Source organism: Poecilia mexicana, unplaced genomic scaffold, assembly GCF_051168715.1.
Source record: "Poecilia mexicana isolate PSO_F unplaced genomic scaffold, ASM5116871v1 scaffold_5, whole genome shotgun sequence".
Taxonomy (NCBI): domain Eukaryota; kingdom Metazoa; phylum Chordata; class Actinopteri; order Cyprinodontiformes; family Poeciliidae; genus Poecilia; species Poecilia mexicana.
Window position 1 is genome coordinate 2,790,186 of NW_028263374.1, and position 16,249 is coordinate 2,806,434.

Sequence of the window (16,249 nt, forward strand, 5' to 3'; positions counted from 1 at the left end):
CAGCAATATTTGACAACCTGAAATTAAATTGCTAGTTAAATTACAGGAAATTGTGATGATTCATGACCATGATGCTTTTACCTTGCAGCAATGATAAAATCACAAATTTAATGCCAGATGTCAAAGCAAAACAAGAATATTAAAATATAACATATTTCTGTATACTTTCAGTGTGACAATTTTGTTTACTGAGTGCATATTAAAGTGGAGAGACCACTTTAAAAATATGCTTATGTATAATTTAACTATGTAAAAGTCCAGAACAGTAAATTTTTTAAAATCACTTTACTAATATTCAGTTTGATAGTAACTAATTACATTTACTCTATTACATTTACTGTATTTTTTTTATTTATTTACTCTTAGGAGTATTTTTTCTATCCTGTACTTTCATTTTTACTTGAGTCATTTTACTATAAAGTATTTTTACTCTTACTTGACTAAAATTTCTAGATTCTCTACCCACTGAATGAAAAACAAACAAAACAAAATTTCACCAGACACAGACACACAGCTGCAGTTTTTGTTAAAGTTTCATAATTTTTTTTATTTGTTATTGAAATGAACTGATTTTGAAAAACGTTATTTTGCGTGATTTTGTTATTTTTGTTATTTATGTGAATTATTGTTATTTTTGCCCTTAAAATACCAAAATTTCCACTTGACTTTATATTTTGCTCTGTCTGATTATGTAATATTTAAATATTTAATGATTTGTATTTTGATCAGTTACTCAGTACTTGAATAGACTTATATATTAAATACTTTTTTCCCTTGAGTCATTTCTTGGACAACTGCTTTTTACTTTGAGTTGAGTAAAAATATGTAGCAGTGCTACTCTTCCTTGTCTACGTGTTTTCTGTACTCTGCCCACCTCTACTAATATCTCCCATATGTCAGCGCTAAACTTTGTAATGAGTACTGTCAATCTTCTAGTTGAAGTAGATTTATAGTTCAAATTTTATTCACCATGGTATTTTAATACCTCTCTCATTATTACACAGCGTTAAGCAATAAAATATAATGATACTTATGTAACTGATGTGCAGGACATAAATACCAGGATAAACCTGATGTTTATCAGCTGAAATCTTTATTAGTGTTCCAAGCCCTGCAGCAATGACGTGACAGCATCAGCATGAAACTCAATATATATAAATCATCTATGCAATAAGGTGACAAAAAGTTACTAATTTTAAGAATTATTGACATCACACACTGACAAGCAAACATAAAGGCTAATTAAATAAAATTAGCCTTTGTATTTGAAATAATTCAATTCAGTTTATTTCTATAGCAGTAATTCACAACAAACGTCTCGAGGTGCTTTACAGAGAAATAATATCAGTTCAGTCACACATTGGACTATAGTTATCAAACAGTACACTATGCTCAATTAATTATTCAAAGTAGATGAAAATGTTTCTATGTAAGGAAATCAAGCAAATAGCGTCAAGTCTTTGACTTTCAGCATTCATTCTTCCTGGACGAACACGTAGCAACAATCACTTCAAAGTCTTGTTAGGGGATGCAATTCCATGCAAAATATTTTGCACAGAATTGATATGGGTCGGTTGGTGTACAGATTTTGTACAAAACTGCGAATTTCGGGTTATTTTAATATGATTTAGAAACGACCACGTCTTTCAACAAATAAAAGTTGGAAAAGAAAAAGGTTTTTGATCTTTGAACTTTCTGATATTAAAAGATTCTATACAGCAAATTGTGGTCATCTTTTCAAGTTTCAGATATTACATGTTTTTGCTATGTATTCCTTAATATAGGAAAACCTTTTTGATATCTCCAGGAAAGGTTCAGTCAAGATCAACGTCATGATCTGTAGTTTTCTGTAGTGGAAACTACAGAAAAAAGCAAAAGACAGGTTATGAAACAAATTTCAGTGATTCCTTTGGACTATAGATTTCTGTTGTATGTCGTCAACAGTGTGGCCTGTTTATCTAATTGCACTATAAATATTTATTAGCTTGATAGCTAACACATTTTATACTTCTAGTGGTGTTTCCTTGTCTTTGCATGACAAAGACAAGGAACAACTTATCACCGGTTGAATAGTCATTGAACTGAAAAATAAATGAAACTCCTGGTATTTTTTGCATGTCTAATAAATGATTGTTCAAGTGGAAAGGACAAGAGTTTATATCAGGTTGGTGCAGATCATCGTAAAGTGTCTTAAAGTGTTGTGGTAGATGGTGGTGACTGTGGTAGGAGTTTGTCTCGCAGTCGGTAGATTGCCCATTCAAGACCTCTCTTTGCTGTTGTGACCTTGGGCAAAACACTTCACTTGAGTTGCCTGCTGGTGGTGCTCAGAGGGCCTGGAGGTGCCAGTGCATGACCTCTATGACTCCATCAGTCTGACAGGAAGTAGCTTGCCACCATTTGCTTGTCAATGACTGAATGTAGGGTAAGACAATTCGGAGACCTGACAGAGCATTATACGAATACCGGCCAATTCAAAGCAGAGTCCCAGGAGGTTTTGGGGTTGAAAAATGAAAGCAAAAAAGGTGTTCCTCTACTGTTAGTCCAAGCATATTTTGCAGACTATGTGATGATCCTGCTTTTCTAAGAGACCTCTAGCACTTCCTGACCAGAAATAAGCTGACTTTCACAAGCTAACCCCAGTTTTGTTTGATATGTAATTTGCAGATATCATAAATGATTTCAATAAAATCATTTTGATGACTAAAAGACCTGAGAAAAGAAACACATCAAATACACAAAAACTGCTTCAATGACCATGTTGACACTGAGATTGATTGGCCAGCAAACCCTAACTGCACAGAGAATCTATAGAGTACTGCCAAGAGAAAAATTAAAGTCATCAGACCCAACATGTAGATGACATTGAGGCCGTTATGGCTTTATGTCGTCGGGTTTAGAAGGATGATATGCCCTAAAAGTTTAGAGGCCTGATATCCCCTAGAAAGCATATGGTCTAAAGCAGCGGTGCCCAAAGTGGGTCCACAAGAGCCGGCATCCTGCATGGTGTAGTTCTCTCCCTGGTGGTTGTAACAACCTTTTCAGCATGTCATTAGGCCTTCTAATGAGCCATCATTTGATCCAGATCTGTTAAACCAGAGAGAGATCTAAAACATGCAGCATGCCGGCCCTCAAGGACCAACTTTGGGCACCATTAGTCTAAAGGAAGTTATATGGTCATTTGACCTTGGTCTTCTCTGACGAGAGATCGGTGACGGCCACCGGGTTGGAGTCTCAGGAAGTTGAGGAAATCTCAAACATCAAAGGTTAATAGGGGCAGTATCCCCTAAAGATTTGAAAGGGGTGGTATCAATTAGAAAGCAACAGACACTTTTATTAATGTAATGCTTCAATTGGTGACTGTGTTCTATAACTTTATATTTTTTGTTTTTATGATGTAAAGCACTTTGAACTGCCTTATTGCTGAAATGTGCTATACAAATCAACCTGACTTGACTATGCATTCTGTGCCACATTGATGTAGTAATTCATGTTAAAGAAGACCCAATTAACTATTATGGGCATAGAACAGCTAGGAAAAGCCCAGATGATTGTATTATTGTATAGCAACACCAGGTCTGTCAGGAGGAATGGGCCAAAGTTTCAGCAAACTCCTTTGAAGAGATTTCTGTAGGAAACCCAACGTACCTGACCCAAGTCAAACAATTTATAGGCCATTCTACAGAAATGTTTATTCTAAGGAAATGTTTGAAAACTTCATATGAACTTTCTAACTTTGTTAATCAAAACTGAAACACAAAAACTTTAGTCTGATTCAATGCCAGGCAGTTAGGAAAAAACATATTACTTCAACACAGTATTCATAACTATCTGGGTTCAGCTGTAACATTCTATTCATCTTAATCATAAGTGTATTTTCAAATAGACCAGTCTAGAAAAATAAACCTTTATTGACCAATGTAACTCTAAAAAATGCATACATACATGTATAAATATACACAATTATTGAAAATTTTGTTGTTGTTGTTAACCTTTATGTATATAAAACCAATTTGATCTGCCTTGACTTTAATACCCTACACCTCCTTTCAGAGGGTCACAGGTCAAATATAGAATCTGAAGGAAGTGTGATCGGTAGCTGCCCTGATTTTCTCCGGCTGTGCCAATAACCTCTGGACTATTGTTATCTGTGCAGCTGGTGGCTCAAGCTTCAAGGATCTCACCTCTGTGCGTCATCTCATCCTCTTCTGAAATGAGACCTGCTAAAGTTGGGTCGTCTCTAAGTGATGTGATGTGTGAAGAGCAGTCATGGGAGACACGAACACGGAGGAACGGGTCAGAAGTAGTAAGACCTGACACAGAAACAGATACTAACTCTGACCAGGGAACTGATCTGTGTTCTTTGTGTGATTATGTTGAAGCCAGAACCAAAGTCCATGAATAGGTACAGGCAGCAGTTCAGTCAGCCATTCACAACTCATAAACATTGTAGAACCAGAATCTTTTTTTTTGTGGTAACACTTTATTTGAAAGGGTGTGCATAAGACTGACATGACACTGTCATAAACATGACATAACACCTGTCATGAACATAAAGAAGCCTTTATGTTTAAGTTTATGACAGTTGTTATGAAGTTACATTCAGTAAATAATGAGACTTTTAATGCAAAGTTGCTCTAAAAGTCAATTAAAAGTGCCAACTTTACATGATTCTGTAAATTATGATGATTTAATGCAAAGTTGGCATTTTTAACGGACTTTCAATGCAACTTTTAGAGCAACTTTGCATTAAGTGTCATTATTTACCGAATGACACTTCATAACAACTGTCATAAACATTCATAAAGACTTCTTTATGTTCATGACAAATGCTATGTCATGTTTTTGACAGTGTCATGTCAGTCTTATGCACACCCCTTCAAATAAAGTGTTACTATTTTTTTTGCATCATGTTTACCAAAATCATACATACATATAAAGTGTGTGTTGACGCTGTAAGGCTGTTTGCCAAGGTGAGCTCAGACAATAACAGACTGTCTGACTTCATAGCAGCTATCAGTCTATTGTAACCTGAGGTTTTTGATCTGAATCCATATCTTTATTGTCTCTATCTTTCATTTTTCAAGAAACACGAAGGCCGTTAAGCTGGGTGTTAAAAAGTCATTGTTATTTCTTATATCTTGCATCCTGTTTATGTAAGAGAACAAAAATAAATGATTAATCTCTCTATTGATAACATGAGTAATAAACATCATAAGGTATTTAGAATGGTTTCATTGTGTCAACGATCCACGGTCCGTAAGATCAGATCATTTCAATTAAAGCTAACTGCCTACAAGCTTGAAAACATCTATGATGCAAATTAGAGGACGGCCATATGTTCAAGTTATTTTAAATGTATTTTTAGAGGTATCATCATTAGTTTATTATTTACAATGATTCAATTGAATAATAATTCAAAAGTAACATCTGATTTTTAGTCATTACTATTTAATATGTTTATCTATTATTGCTTTTTAAGTTATTTCAGTGCCCTTTGTGGGATTTTCAAACATTAACAGAAAGGTATTGATAATTTTATCCACATGTGCATGCAGCTCTCATTTATGAATGACTTTTGAACATAAAGCTTCAGCAAAGCACAGAGATAATCTGGGGCCTACTAGATATGCACCAATCCGATACTGAAAACATTTCTAGATCTGGTATCAGTGACAATGTGGCCTAAGCATAAGGTCAGATCTATTAGCCCTAATTCTATGCTTTGTTCTCTGATTTCCAAACAGCTATTTTCAAGAGGCTGTATTTCCACAGAATTTTTTGATGAAGAAAAACATTTATTAATCACCTTGAAAATGGCAGAAACATTTCTAAGTGATGTTTAAAATGGTATTTACTGAAACAAAGCTATCAAATGAAAAATGGCTCTCTTAATTCTTAATAAATAAATACATTAATTAATTAATTAATTAATTAATTAATTAATTAAATAAATAAAGCCTACATGTTTTCTGAAACGCATCGATTCACCCATCCTATGTGCTAACAGATTATCTTGTTAATGTCTGAGTCTAATATTCAACTGCTTCTCAAAATGATAAATTGTCTCCTTTAAATATAGAAATATGTCAGTTGTGAATTTCATTTGTTAGTATTTCAGGTCAGTTAGGATGTTTAACTCACCCAAACTTGACCTAGAACCAACTAACCTGTAACACAAACCTCCTTTTCCTGTACCTTAGGACAAACGCTTAATTTGTGCACGTCCTACTAGTCTGAGTGTTTTTATGCAACAACGTGAGGGAGGATATGAGTCGTCTCAAAGCCGGTTGCGAAAGTGAATGGATAAATGTAACAGCACCCCTAGTGTCTTTCTCGGGAACAACGGGGTGAAAATATTGCATGTTTCAATCTGTAACACTTTCTCAACGAACCTCCTGTGACCCAACACTAAAATATATGAGCATATAGATATAAATAATTCCACTGAATGTGATTCTGTGTGAGAACCTGAATTTGAGCATACATATAAAAACGATAGGTTGATCACAGCTTAGGGATTTGTATCAACAAGTCTAAATCTGATTTTGTCTGATGAAGAATTGTTTATCTCTTTACTGGGTCAGGGTTATCGTCTGATTATGCAAACGTTTTCCACGGAGACTCCTTTGCTTTTTTTTTTTTCTCTCTGAACCATATTTGCATATCAGTGTCTGATGGTTTATACGACAAGAACCTCCTTAAAAAAACGGTCACGTACCAATATTTTTTTTTAAAGCTAATCTTGACACAACGATGTTTCAAATTACCAACAAAGTGCAACGACTGTCTTGTGTTAAACACTTTGTCATACCTCAGTCGGATTACGCAAATTGTCTTTTAAAGTGATAATATTGTGATATGGATCATATTTGTTGCATTTGTTCAAAAACGTTCTAATATCTTCAGAACTGAGTCAGACACAATAAGATTTTGTCACTGATTTATTTTGTGCTCCTGAGCAGCACTCTGGAGGTTAAGCAGTAATAGATACTTTGGACAGATTTCTCTAGCATACAGCTCTGGGTATGAACGTTCAATGAGATGTTATAATTTCTAGAGGATGCTTATCTGGCTTACGGCCAGTTGCAGCATTTGCAGGAATCCCAGTAGATGAGACCAGGCTGACAGTGGTGGAGGTAAGTGTTTCCCTGGAAGCACTGGAAGTAGGTGGTCTTATCAGCTGGATTCTCGTACAGCCCATCAGGACGCGCGGCACAAAAATCGGCAATGGGATCCCTGGTGGTTGTGGGTCGCGGTGTGGTGGTTGGTTTTGGAGCGAAACCTTCACACGGGGACAACAGAAAAAAATCAATCTATAGATTAAGTGGTTACAAAAGGATATGCTAAAAGATAGTAGAAGAGAAGAAGGAAATGTACCCATTGACATTCTGAGGTGGTTGATGAGGGGGTATGGTCCATCTGAACAGAATGATCCGCTAAAGTCATCCATGTCCAGAGTCCACACATGAGCACCGCCCAAAGACGCTGAAGTCATAAACTGGACCTACAAGATCAATAGAAATGGCCATCAGGTTGATGGAAACAGGTAATATAACTGAACAAGTGAATGAAAAACAGCTTTACTTACCTTGGAAGAAATGCTGCGTTTGTCATCGTAGCCCACCCAAGCACTGCTGTAGGTGGCATAAGGAACTTGCTGCTCAGAGATCCAGGAAACATCTGCATTGTTGGTGAAGTCACAGATCTGGAAGCAGAACAAAACAGAACATTGAGTTGTAAATACTTAAACTTGGCACAACTAATGTAAAGATCCAACTTTCTGCTCTAAATGCGTCTTTTCTCATTACACGTAGATCAACTTATACTGTTATAGTTTTATTCCACCATTTTTCCAAAAAACGTTCATTATCGTGCTTATTTCTGATGTGTGCCATAAAGTTTGCCGAGTTTGTTAATGTCGAAGCCATACCTCATAGTAGGCCCAGAAGCCGGCGGTACGGGTGTAGGGCCCAGCATCTGCGGGGCCGCTGGATGGAGCTCCAAGGCCATTCGCCGATGTGCTGAGACGGAAGGTCCGGCCGTAAGTTGGGAAACCCAGGAGCAGCTTCTCTGCTGGTGCCCCCAGAGATATCCAGCGAGACACTGAGGAGTTCTGTGGAAAAATAGTTTAAAAAGTACAATGTGAAAGGCTTTGCAATGTGGATATAAAACACTGACTCAAACTTGATGAAGTCTGTCCAGAAGGCTGGTTGGGTTGCTAAGCAACAGTAAACTACAATCTTCAATTTAGAATCCAATATTTACAATAAATACCACTTTAATGTACTGGTGATATATTTTTTTATTCAATCTATATTCACTCAGTGTGAATGTGGATTGAATATAAGTTTTTAACTTATATTTACAAGTCAATTGAGAACCTGCCGTCCAGTGTGATCTAGTTCTAGTTTCTTACAGTGTTGAAGTCATATTGTGATCCGATGTCAACAGAGCTGCGGTACAGTGGGCTGTGGTGTCCAGTCACTGGCTCCCAGTGTCCATGGAAATCGTAGTTCATAATGTTCATGAAGTCCATGTGGCTGTTGGAATACAGAGAGAAACAGCATTTTTGATTAACATGAAGGCAAAATTTATAGAAAGTTGGAAAATGAGGCTGTTCTTAACAATTAGGTCCTGTGAACGGCTGTCTGTTGATCCCATTAACCTTGGTCAATGAACAATTTCAAACTACCGTATTTTCCGTACTATAAGGCACACCTAAAAACCTTCACTTTCCGCAAAAGCTGACAGTGTGCCTTATAATCCGGTGTGCCTTGTATATGGACCAATACTGAGCCACAACAGGTCTAGCAACTACAGTAAGCAGCCGCCGACTTCATTTTCGCCCGTAGAAGAAGAAGCACGCGGTGCATGCTGGGATAGTTGTCAGAATGCTGGTTTGTAATCTATTAATAAAGTTTGGCTGACCTATCTACCTACCGACCGTCTAGAATCAGGTCGTCTACAAGTCATTTAGCACCACGTTCTCCACGTACATGCTGTGCACGAACAGAGAAGGGTGACCATCGTCCGGCCACGGCCCGGCCCGGCCTGGGAAGGTTGGAGTCAGACTGTTTTGTTGACATTCCGTTTAGTGCAGCTCCATCTAGTGGATGCATAAGGTAACTCCACCCTCTACTGTAGCGTCTATTCTATGCGCCTTATAATGCCGTGCGCCTTATAAATGAAAAAAGTTTTAAAATAGGCCATTCATTGAAGGTGCGCCTTATAATCCGGTGTACCTTATAAGTGCGGAAAATATGGTATTTCAGAATCAGATTTATCTCAATGAAGAAAACTTGAACACAAATATTTTAAAAAGACAAAAAATATTTTTTTTTCTTTCTTGTAAATATACTATATATTCTTTCCTGTAAATATACTGTGTATACACAGAGTTTTTACAAAAGTGGAAAAGCATGAATGAATTAATGCAAATATGCAAGTATTGATCTGCAAAAGCATTGTACATACACATTTAAAAAAAACTGTATAGGACAGCAAACAATTTATCTAAATGAATCTAAAGCAAAATATGTTTTTAATATCTTTGTTTGCTGAGAATATTAAATTATGGTAATAAAACAATCCAACCTCTTTTTCGAGGGTCGTGTGTTTAGGGGTATAAAGAGAAGGATGTGATATTTCCCAGGTTTTAAAATAATTTACACTTGACCCCAACTGTACAACATCATGCTACAGGCATGTACTTTTAATATTTAATATTTAATATATTTAATATTAATAACAGATTAACCCTGTTTGTGAGATTCAAAGATCTTCACTCCCTATATAAAACTTAAGAGGAAAATAAACAGCAGGTGCTGCAGATTAGATTCCCTTTTTTAATAATCAGCAGTTGCTTTTACCAGTTTGCTGATCTGGTATTTAAGAATGTCTCTATTCCTCTCAGTCTTGACCGGAATAGATGACGACTGCACAGTACAAGCATAAATGACTTCAGGTTTGTGAAACTTACGCTGCGATCTTGCTGACATCGTATGCCTTGTCAATGGTTGAAACGAAGCCGGCCACATTGGCTGAAAGTAGCAGCCTTGTCTTCTTGTTTTCTGTGGCGTCATCCTGGAATGCTGTTGCCAGCTCCTGTACGCAGAAAGACAGACAAAGATTTCAAGTTTTAAATGAGAACCTTTGTTTTGACTCTGAAAATAAGCAAAAATCTAATGTACTGTTCCATCTACTATTGAATGATCCTATCTTACATAAGGACTAAAGATAAACTTCTCCAAAGCAGAAGTTAAATAATAGATAACAGCACATCAGAAGTTGCTTTAAGGGGTAGTGATGAAGGGTCTGCTTACCGAGACCAGCAGAGTGAAGCCCTCCTTGTCCTCTGGTGGGCTGCCGTTGTGTCCAGGAAACTCCCAGTCCAGATTCAGCCCGTCAAAGTTATGGGTGCGCAGGAAGCTGATTGCTGACTTAATGAAGGTCTGACGGGTCTCTGGTTTGCCAACCACGGCAATGTATCTGAACGGAAAATATTTTATATCTGCTATAAGAATTCAGTACTTAAGAGACTTTCACTGCATTAAATAGTAAGTGTTGTTAAATTGGGACTTACGGGCTCACTCCATTTACAGTGCCTCCGACAGACAGCAGAGTCTTCAGGGCAGGGTTGCTAAGTGACAAAGACAGGCAGAAAATAGAATAAATCTTAAAACAAGTAAAGAAATTTGCCATCATAATCATGCCAGGCCAATGTAGTTTAAACAGCTTAGCAGCGGGCTAGAAAAATTGAATATTTTCATCCATCCATTCATTGCTTTGTGGTTATCTGGGATCAAGTCCAGGGGGAATTCCTGATGTCCCTTTCCTCTGTGACACCCACAACTCATTTTGGGGAATCCCAAGGATTCCCTGGCCAGCTGGGATACAGAATCTCTCAAGTGAGTTTTGGCTCTTCCCCAGGGAAATCTTCCAAAGGAGGCACAGGAAGCAAACTGACCAAATAAACTCTGAATGACTGGGCCTTGAGATCCTGTTCATTATGCCGGATTGTTGAAAAGGTTTCTCCAGTCCTAGATACATTATACTCCTGCAGCATTTCCCCACAAAATCCCCCATGGGACATGGCCGCAAGGTTCAGCAATTCATCAGAACCTCTTCCATAACACCCCTCTGAAGCAGCATGGTAAGGAAGGTACTGTCTCTTGAGAGTTGGAACATACTCTCCAACATACTCTCTAGCACTCTTTCCTAAAAGTTGGAGCCATCGTAAGAGGAGTGTATGCTGCAAGTCAACCCTTTGGCTAACTCTGCTAGGTTTCCTCAGATCAGGAGAGTCAAACTCCAGTCTTTGATGGCTCTGCAACTTTTAGACGTGTCTTTTTAGCAACGCACTGTAATCAAAACACTGAACTGCCTCTTCAGTATGCAGTCCTGCACTCTGGAGTTCTGCTAATGAAATTTGATTCAGGTGTAAGGGTAAGTAACATACTTCTATTAGATTTATCACCATAACAATTTTGCTTTTGTCTCTCTTGGCGTTGCTTTCAGGGTTCCATTATGTTTTTAGTCAATTTTGTGCCCCAGAAACAATATCCAATATCTTGGACTTGGCAAATACAGACATGAGAAATCTATGCAGACTTACTAATTCTTGAGGCCGTTAAGGCTGGCGTACAGCTCCTGATCGTTCCACTCAACGGGAGTGACCTGGTTGAAGCTGTTGATGCTGGCCAGGGCGTAGATGACATGGGTGCAGAGGAACGGGTCGATGTTGTCCGGGGTGAATTTAGCACCGCTGGGTCTGTACTGGGCCCAGTTGGTCATGTGACACACCAGCTTGTTGGATGAAGCTGAGGGCATTTGGAGAGAAGCCATAAAAATGGTCAGCATTAGATCTAAAAAAATGCAACTTTATTATTTATTTTACAGCAGAAACTCACCGATGTGTGCGAGGACCAGAAAGCCCACGGCGGCTAACAGACAAAGAGAGAGAGGAAGATTATGAAGAACCAAACACAAATATAGTAATTATAGATTGAACTAAGCAGACAAAAATAAAATGTCACATCTTAATAACAAAAAAAACTCAGGAAGACCAAGATAACATAATCTTATTCATAATCTTATTCAGATTATGAATAAGATTATGCATTATATATATATATATATATATATATAAATATATATATATATATATATATATATATATATATATATATATATATATATATATATATATATACAATTCAGTTCTATTCGTTTATTTCTACAGCTCTGTTTCACAACAAACCTTGTCACAAGAAACTTTGCAAAAATTGTAATTTCAATTCAATCACACATCAATTCCGATTGATCCTAGTTATCAAACAGAGCATAAAACTCAGTTTAATGTTCAAATTAGTTTAAAAAAAATTCTTGCCTCGGATCATTAGCATATGATGATAATAATAATAATAATAATTAACACATTTTAGTTTAAATGAAAAAAAATATAGCTGTTTTTTGTTTCCTGCTTTTTGAAGCAATCTGGAAAATAAAAACTTCAAAGCTGTATTTCCTTTGTTTCACTGGGCTGTTGACAGGAAATTAAGTTTCTTACATGTTTGTTCAACCACAATTATAAACAAGGTTTTCATTTCTCATGTTGCCATATTAGTTTACCTCAATATGTGGACATACCTATAACTGAAAAGAAAGTTAGACTATTTATCAGCTCCTAAGCGAATAATGTTTGAGGTACAAACTTCTGTATCATCTTATTATCTATACCAAATAATCACCTAAACACTTCAAATCTATCATCCAAACTTTGCATAACGATTATGATAATCATGATGAGCAAGTAGAAGGAGGAACAGCAACAGCAGCTTGACAACCACATATATGTGACACAATAAAATCCATTCATTGCTGCCTTTGCTTTGAATGCTTATCGGCTTGAAGAGTGAATGAAGAAGGTTTACCGAGGAGTAGCTTAGTCATTTTGTCCCGGTTGGAGTTCCAGTCCCTTCACTGCTGCAGATCTGCAACACCAAAGGAATGAACAACATAAAACATTTAACAAAGCTGTGAACAGAAAGTGTGTAGGTTTTAAAAATGTAATTATAAACAAGGTTTTCTGTTTGTGCGTAAGTCAAAAATCGGTACCGTTCTTCACGAGGAACAAGGCAGAGTCCTGACTTCACTAAAGAGGCTTCTTATTTATATTATTCTTACTAATGACTAATAGAAGGTGGCAAAGTGCAGCTGATAAGAACTCGGCGTGATGGAGAGCTGATGAAATTGATTAATGACCCGACTTCAAGGGCAGACAGGTCAAACATCTGGAAGTCCAGGAAAGTGAGCCGCAGTATCAGGCTGGGAGCAGCGATAGGTGTAATCAGTTTATACAGCATCTCTAAAAATGAAATCGATACAAAGAAAGGTGATAAAATAAAATAAAAACTAACTAACTAACTAATAAATAGTTAGATATAACTCTGAGAAGGAAGTTTGCAACTTCCTGCTTGGAATGTTGATTTGTGTCCTGATGAACTTTGACCCTGGGGCCAGGAGCATTTAATAAGCCAAAGGGGAGCTACAGCTAAAGAGGCAGTTCCACATAAACACTACATTTCTCAAGTTGCTGGCTCACTGAACTTTAAAAACTACATTACAGCCGACTAAGAAGTTTTACACGTAGAGTTTCACAAAATAACAATTACAGACTTACCAGAGGTTTTTTTTTTTTTTGGTTTCTTCATGTTTGTAATAACTGAGATGGTGTTATAGACAAAGACAATAAAACTTTATTGTCTTTGTGATGGTTGCATAAGTGCCCACACCCGTAAAGAAAAACTGGAATAACCTTTCAGGATTCAGATGATATGATGTCAAACTTCCTGTCACTTATATTTACCCTGAAAGTTAATTCATTTCTTGGGTTAAATCAGGGGTAAGAGTCAGAGAAAGGGTAGAAAAAAAATATATCATGTACAGTTAGTTCAGGTTATTAAGATTGAATTAGTATGTAATTATTTTTAATTGAATCAATAAGATAATTTCTGACATTTTAAAAAACAAAATAAAACATGGTATAAGGAATAAAAAGAAATGTTTTCTATTTCTATTTACATTTTACTTTTAAAAAGTGAGTAAAGATTTAAAAAGTGGGGAAAATTACTTTAATCTTGAGGCGGAACAATTAAAAAATGTATTTCATTTATTTGAGGCTTTGTGATTAATATAATCACTTTTAAAATTTAATACACAATCAGATAAAAATAGTTCTTTCAATTCCAATAAGTCTTGGTTAATGATTAAATCAGTTAATATTTTTGAATGTTGTGACTTTCCTGTTGTTCAGCAGTCAAATCAGCAGATAAATGTTCATAATAACCTTATATATCCAGGAAATATGATGGTCAGAAAAGTTTAAATTCTCTCGTCATTTTTCTACATCAAACAGCTGAATGAGTTTTTATTGTGCTCGTCTTTCTCTCTTTGTGTGGTGGCAGATGGCTGGTCAACTTCCTGTTAAAGCAGAGTTTTCCTTTCCACTGTCACCACATGCATGCTCAGTATGATGGCTTGAATCTGTTAATATCAATGGATTGAACTGATTATCTTTCTCGATACAACTTTGATGTGTTGTTTTAATTTTTTGGATGTTTTTCAGACAACATTTGTTGTGAATCAGAAGATAGACAGACAGAGCTGAACTTAATATCAGTAATGATTTCTTAACCAAGAAATCATTACTGATATAAATTTGTTATAAAAGTATTACTGACTGCACTTTAAAAATTAGGTAACTTTATGTTATTAAAGGTAAAGTTTAAACAGTAATGATTTCCTGGTTAATGTCAAGTTGTCATAACAAAGACATTTTGAATAATGTCAACTTTGTATTAAAAGTGTCATAATTTACCGAATGACGCTTTATGACAACAGTCATAAATATTCATGAAGGCTTATTCATGTTCATGACAGGTGTTATGTCATGTTTATGACAGTGTCATGTCAGTCTTATTCAACCCCCTTCAAATAAAGTGTTACCCAAAAAACATTTGATTTCCTTTTAGAATTAATATATTTTTAAACTGAACTGAATTCACCAACTTTGTGGGGGTTAGTTGCATTTTATTTGAATAAAATAAAATTTGTTTGAGTCTTTCTGTCATCTGTACAACAAAGGCCAGGCAGTGATTTTTATGAGTTGACATAAAAGAAAATAAACACTTTGCTCAAATATAATTCCAATGTGTTTATTTAAAAACAGCTTTACATGAAGCAATCTTCTTGTGCCTTCCATTCAGTTACAATAAAAATAAATAATAATAATAATAATAATAATAATAATAATAATAATAATAATAATAATAATAATAATAATAATAATAATAATAATAAAAAGACCCAAAGGCAAAATAAGCCAGAACTGACTCAAGCCAGGTCTGTTTGGCGAATGCTACCATATATGGTCACACATCCTTATGGCTCTGCACTGAACACTGAAGGCATAAAAAAAAACACTGTACAGAGTATAAAGCACAACGACACACACCGTAAACTACATTCAGTGGTTCCGACAACTGCTGTGTGATGCTTTACATTTGGGAGTGGAAGACAGAGCAGAGGTTAGAAGTCGTGTATAAACAGGTTATGTATGTATGTATGTATTTCACTAAGATGAATATAGACTATATATATATATGTCAAGAAAAAAAAATCTGTTTTCCCATTTTTTTCCTGCTAATATAGAAAATGTTTCCCAGGTTTTAACTTCACACCTACTGCTGGAGAAAACCAACAGCAACATTACACCTGCACCACCAACAGCAGCCCTAAGCATCGCTGACTACAGAAAAAGTTTCCTGATACATCACAAACTAACTAACTCAAAATCATAAAACTGCAACACAAAACATGTTGAAATTATCAAATAAAGCATTTGCATGTACAATCAAGAAGTCTATCATTCAACCACCAGCAAAGTAAACAAGTCTGGTCGTCAAAGCCATTTAAATACAAAGACGTTCGTGGATTTAGGCACAACTCAACGATAAATTAAAGGTTTACCCTCAAAACTGACGAAAAGGTGACATTTGTACCTTTTTTTGTATTTGATTTATTAATTCTACAGTCTTCCTTCCTTCACTATGTAAAGACTGCAGGCTGACAACAGGTCAGACTCACAAAATCACCTGTGTACTTTAAGTCTAACTAGGACTTCATCTACATTTTGACAGAAACATTTACACCATGCTAATTTTCTTGTAAATGCTTCAGTCTGCACTTG

General features: G+C 36.1%; 1 protein-coding gene across 1 annotated transcript; it reads right to left on the reverse strand.

Moving 5' to 3' along the window:
- Positions 1-6,928: 6,928 nt before the first annotated feature.
- On the reverse strand, positions 6,929-12,993 carry chia.1 (chitinase, acidic.1). Its single transcript, XM_088005326.1, has 11 exons — positions 12,933-12,993; positions 11,910-11,942; positions 11,615-11,819; positions 10,583-10,639; positions 10,323-10,488; positions 9,980-10,104; positions 8,417-8,540; positions 7,931-8,113; positions 7,589-7,705; positions 7,378-7,504; positions 6,929-7,282 (listed from the first exon to the last, which is right to left on the reverse strand). The coding sequence occupies exons 1-11, from the start codon at positions 12,949-12,951 to the stop codon at positions 7,074-7,076; spliced, it is 1,365 nt and encodes a 454-aa protein (XP_087861452.1). The 5' UTR covers positions 12,952-12,993; the 3' UTR covers positions 6,929-7,073.
- Between the last annotated feature and the right edge of the window lie 3,256 nt (positions 12,994-16,249).